The 6000-nt window shown below is 29.4% G+C and overlaps 1 protein-coding gene across 1 annotated transcript; it reads right to left on the reverse strand.

Moving 5' to 3' along the window:
* Positions 1-2975: 2975 nt before the first annotated feature.
* LOC121229278 (dof zinc finger protein DOF2.1) lies at positions 2976-5042 on the reverse strand. The gene is made up of 2 exons (XM_041113090.1): positions 4722-5042; positions 2976-4120 (listed from the first exon to the last, which is right to left on the reverse strand). The coding sequence occupies exons 1-2, from the start codon at positions 4746-4748 to the stop codon at positions 3359-3361; spliced, it is 789 nt and encodes a 262-aa protein (XP_040969024.1). The 5' UTR covers positions 4749-5042; the 3' UTR covers positions 2976-3358.
* Positions 5043-6000: the final 958 nt, after the last annotated feature.

Consider the following 6000-nt stretch of genomic DNA (forward strand, 5'->3'; position numbering starts at 1 on the left):
TATTACCTAATAATATACCTCCATTTATTGCTGGAAAGCATAATATTTTACGTATCACAAGCGTTATATTATTTCTATAGATTGGTATATTTTCAGCTTTATATTGAATTATGATTTCATTACCATCTATTCCTATGATTTTTATTGGATGTTTGATAAATTCTCTTTTTTCTAAAGGAATGGAAAAGTTATATTATAATCATGACTTTTTTTTTTCAATTTGTAAAAAAATTGCTAATTTCGTATCTACACCATTGCTATTGATAAAAAATTGGTTCTCTAAATAATACATTCAATACTTATATTACTATATTTCACCTCATTTCGTCCGTAATGGCTAGAGCTAATGAAATTAAATAATTTTAATTAAAGTTTAGGTAACTCGATTTCATCCAATTTAAATGACTATTATGATAAAAATGTATTATTTTATTTAAATTTAATCATAACTTATTATTTTTTAATTAATAAAATAAATTACCTAAATAAATTATGAGATGACGTTATTATTTAATATGTTGCTATTTTACATTTGTTGAAATACGAATTGCATTCTTAATTTTTAAAATTTATTAATTAAGATTTTATATTTAAAAATAATTTAATTTCTTCATTTGACATTTATAAATATTTGTCATTGATGAAGCTCCACAAGGATTGAATCGTCGGTGCCTGTTTGCTGATAGTTTGGGGGTCTATCTTCCCCGTCTGTGTTTAACTAGTAATTTAGGCTTATCACTGATACGGACTACATTGCTAATGCAAGTTTTGAACTTGTCATATTGTATTTTGGGCTGCCTATTGGGTCTATATGGATATTTATTATCTTGGTAGTAGACTTTTTCCAAACCTCCATCTCAATTTATTTTTTTGGTTTCGGAAAATTACATTTTACTTCAAACATATTAGTTTTTTTTAAATTATGTATTAAAATGTTATTTAGGTTAGATTAGTTGGAAATCAAAGTATTCTATTTTTGAGTCCAAGAAAAAATTAATTTGTTATTCAATTGAATGGAGAGTCCAGACTTAAGTAAATTTAGTTATACAATTGCTAGAATTACCCGTAACCTCTCAATTTTTAAATAAAAGGATAAATAGACTTCAATGTATTTTAACTTACGTCTTCATATAGTGACAACAATGTCAATACTGACAAAGTTTAGATTCTATTGGCAACTATATATATAATTAATTATTAATAAAATCCATAAAAAAATATATATATCTTTATAAATTTTGAAATTTAAATATTTAACTTCTTAACTTAATTACTTATTTTTCTTAATTAATTATTTAAATATTAATGTTTATTTAACATTAAAATGATTTTTAAATATTTAAAGTATTCTTTAAAAATGAATTCAGAAATCAAACTGCTTAAGTAAAGTTTAACCGACTGGGCGAGGAGTCAGATTGATTTCAACTTGTGATCCAATTGAGTCCAATTTGCAGTATGAAAGTAGCTTCAAATTGTCGGTCATATAAAAAATAGTTAAAAGTAAAGCCGGTGTCAGTTCCTTCATAATAAAATAAGTGCTTAATTTATAAGCTGGTATCTAAATTATATTATTTTTTATTTTGATGTTTAAAAAAAAATTTTGTTATAATTTTTTTTTCTAAGTTGATATTTCCATCACTCAAACCTTTAGGTTTATTTAGAAAAGAAGATTTAACTTATAAAATGATACCTAAATTATATATTTTTCTCATTTTGATATCTAAACATCTAACATCTGCTCCATTATTGAGGCTGAGGTATGGGTATTGCACAATGGGCTACAATATGCTTGGAATATTGGTGCAAGGAGGATTATATTGAAAACAGATAATATAGAGGCTGTTGGGTTGGTAAATAAAGTAATATTGGGGATTCATAATGATGTTGTGTTAAGAGATGTATGGAAAACGATGAGATGAGATTGGGTGGTTGAGTTCTACTACGTTCATCGTGAAGGAAATCGAGCAACTCTTTTAACTTTCAAATATAGCATCGGTGTCCAAATTTATAGCTACCAGAATTATTGATTAAGACTTGGAGGATGTAGAATGACTAGGTTTAGTTTTAAATCTTCTTTAAAGAAAACAAACCATAATTAAATATTTATTTATACAATGAATAATTAATTACCCTACTCCCGTTTGCTTGTTGAAGGAGTGAAAGCATAAATATTGTCAAAACTTGCTGCTCTAAGTGGATACTCGACAAACAATAAACATGATATTTTAATCAAAGTGCATCACAACGAATTAAGTTGGTTATTTTATTGGATTAAAATAATAAATTAAATCCAAAACTTGGATTGCGTTAAGACTCAATTTGTGTGGAGGAATTACTAAAAAAGATGTGTATTGTCCACACTCGTATTTCTTTTCTTCGTACTCCTGGTAAGATATCATAATAAATATATTTTAATAACACCTTTCACAAAATAAATAAATATTTTAATAACTACTCCTATCTACGGTCACTTAATATGCGATTTAAAACAATACTGTTATTTTAAAACATGATAAATTTATTTTGTTGGCAAGAATATTATTTAAAGTGATTTTAAATTCTTTTAAGAAGTAAAAATAAATATTGTATAAAAATTATCATATTAAATAATAATCTTTAAAAATTTTATTGAAGGCATTATTTAATTTATAAAAAGCATAGTGAGGTATACCACCATAATCCCACTGTGATTCAACGCTGAAACAGTATTTTATTAGCCGTAGAATGTTTAAGCTAATTTTCTAACAATTGTTCCATCAAGGTGACAATATCTTTAAGTAAGATTTTGTCTGGGATTAGTGCTTTTCCTTGTCTCACTGAATTGAGAGAGATCATGATCTATATATATTTATTTCTTATTACTGACATGTGAATTTAATAATCTGTTTTTATTATTGGAATCTACAGGAAGCTGAAAGTAATAAGTTATGATGACAGAATATCTAGAAAACATCAACTGATTCAAAATCCGATGGTTCTGCAAATGCAAATAAACCTAACATTAATAATATATGTTTTTCAGACAGTTCAGACCTGACAGACAAATCCATGAAACATCCCTCTCACTCTTTCATTCTTTTTTCTCTACCATCTTCTGCAAATTCCCTTAATTGGTTACCAAACAAATTTCAATCATCATTTGCTTATCATCCAATAATAGAATGAAAATGGCAATTCTTTTTAAAAAAGAAAAGAAAAGAAGGGGAAAACACTGATGATTCTGATGAATCAAATCTCCTAACACAAAAAAAAAAAAAAGATTAACAGCTACTGAAATATGCTGCTTTCAGACATTAACAAAAGACAAGAACAAGGAACAGAAGACTAAGTCTTTTTTTTTTTTTCTCTTTTCTTTTTACTACATTAGAGGGCTATTGAGAAGTCCATGCCAAGATGAATTGAAGCCATTCCAGGTTCCTCTTCCAGAATCAAAGTCGGCAATGGACAGCTCTTGCTTCATTGTTGTAACTGTACTTGCGTTACTCATTTCTTCATTATGATATGGTACCATAAGTTCCCCGTTAAACCCCATATCTTCTACCTCCCCCATATTCTCATTTCCAAACCCATAGTAAAAATTCTGCAAGTTGTTCTGGTTTCCAAGGAAACTGCTTCTTAGTGCATCAACAATGGCAGGATTGGGTGGGGAAGTACTACTGGTACAACCGTTAAGGCTAGGGTTTCCAAAATCATCAAACCCTAAAGGGAAACCGGATTGTTTTTGGAGCCGAGCAAAGGCCAGGCTTAGGTCATTGGTGTCGTAATTCAAAGGTGGGAGGTGACCAGAAATGAGTGGGTTAGTACTATTGGATGTTAATAGCGGTTGATCTTGGCTTCTCTTTGATGATGATGATGATGATGATGATGATCTTTTGTTCTTCCTGCACCCACCGCCCACCGGAACATTTCTCAATGTGCCTCCTTTGGTCCAGTACCTCCTGCATGACTTGCAAAAATACCTTGGCTGAGAAAGGCTGTAGTTGTTGTAATAACAAAATTTGGTGTTGATGGAATCACATCTGGGGCACTTGAGTGCTTGTTCATGTTGAGGCCTTGGCTTTCTCTCTTGTTGTCCTTTTGAGTTAACCGACATGTTTTCCATTGAAGGGTTAGCCATCTCCTGAAATTTTTATGAAAAATATATATTAGACCAAATTGCAATAAATAAATATTTGTTCTTAATCAGGTTTATAATCTAATACTTGGTCATATCTTGATTGATCGGGACAATTGATATCATTAATCAGTGGGGTCATGAAGGGATAGTTCAGAATTTAGAGCCTTTTTAATCAATTTGTTTTCTTTCTCTCTTTAATATTCACTTGATTATAAGAAACAGAAAAAGAAAGAAAGAAAGAAAGAAATCAACATTAGTTCTAACTTAATTCAAATCAGAACAACTGTGACACAGAAAAAACAACTTCTATAAATTTGTGAAAGAACATACATAAAAAAAAAAACTATAGCTTATGTTGATATTCAAAATTTATTTTCCTTTTCCCTTTTATAATTTTGATCTTTAGAAACAGAAGACGATCAACTCCTAATTATATTAGCATAACTGAAGTTAACACATCTTTTCGAATTTTCAGATAAAAAGCAAACCTCCCAAAATTCACAAAGCTCTACCTACATCGCGAAACATATATAGAAACACTTGTTCTTTATCATAAATACTATATACATATATAACCCTTATCATAACATATATATGTATATACCTGGTGTTGTCTGGTAGAAGGATCCATCCATGCAACAGAAAAATAAAACAAAATATCCAACACAGCTAAGGAAGCTCCAACTTTGGGGGGTTGTTTTAACAAGAAGAGATCAAGTGCAAAGAATATGAGGGAAGAGAAGAAGAGAGATGGGTTTTGTTTTTGGTAACAACTCAAAGCAAAGCAAAGCAGCTGCAAAGGTGAAGATATATAAAGCAAAAGCTAGGCCCCTCATGTACGCCTCCCAATGAGAGAGTGAGAGAATAAATAAATTTAGTTTTTTTTTTTTTTACCTATCCCATAGAACTGTAATGATGAGTTTCCCGTACGAGATAATGATATGTTTGTCTTGAAGGTAGATAAATATTATATTATTTATATTTTTTTGTTTATTCACATATTATTTTATTTTCTCCGTCTTTTTAATATAGTATTCATATTTCAGTCATCAAACAAAGCTTTAAATGGAAAGAAAAACCTAGCTAAGATAGTCTATGGCTTTGGGGGTGAGTACATGTGGGTCCTTTCTCGCGTGGATTCGACTATACCGTGGGGTCCATCTGACTCAGGCTCCTCACACTCCTTTGCTATTCATACATAATTCTGCATCTGCCTCCTACTTCTTTTATATGCCATATTCGAATTTAAGTTTTATAAACTAATTATTGTTCATTTTATAATTTTTAACGTATTAACAATTTATTTTTATATAGTTTTAATATATTTTTAAAATTTACACAAACATAATTACATAAAATATATATGTGTTGAAATCAAATAAAAATAAAATTTAAAGACAATTTTCGCGAGAATCAAATTTGAAATACTATAGTTTAAATTTTGTAATTTTTATTGATTTTTGACCCAAATAATATAAAAAAATTTTATTTATCTAATATGCCATCAATTAATTATCAAAATAATATGAGAGTGTGATATGTGAGGGCAAATCGTCACCTAAAATGACAAATTGGGGTAGGCTGGTCTGCGTGAAGGGAGTAGGATCTTGTTCACAAATAAGCCCTTTCATTGTGGGAATTTGGGAGCAAAAATAACTTTTTTGATTTAAAGCCACACTTTGAAATTCAAAACAACCGTAATAAAAAAAACCCCACTTAACTGGGAAAAAAAATCAATAGTGAAGATCTAAAAAAAAAAACCGTGAAAATGGTGAACGATTTCGTTGCATATGTATACTACAAAGGTCAAATTTACCTATTTGAAATTGGTGCCGTTTTTTTAATCGAATCAACAGGTCGATGTAAGGTTCACTTGAGATGCT

This window comes from Gossypium hirsutum, chromosome A05, assembly GCF_007990345.1.
Source record: "Gossypium hirsutum isolate 1008001.06 chromosome A05, Gossypium_hirsutum_v2.1, whole genome shotgun sequence".
Taxonomy (NCBI): Eukaryota; Viridiplantae; Streptophyta; class Magnoliopsida; order Malvales; family Malvaceae; genus Gossypium; species Gossypium hirsutum.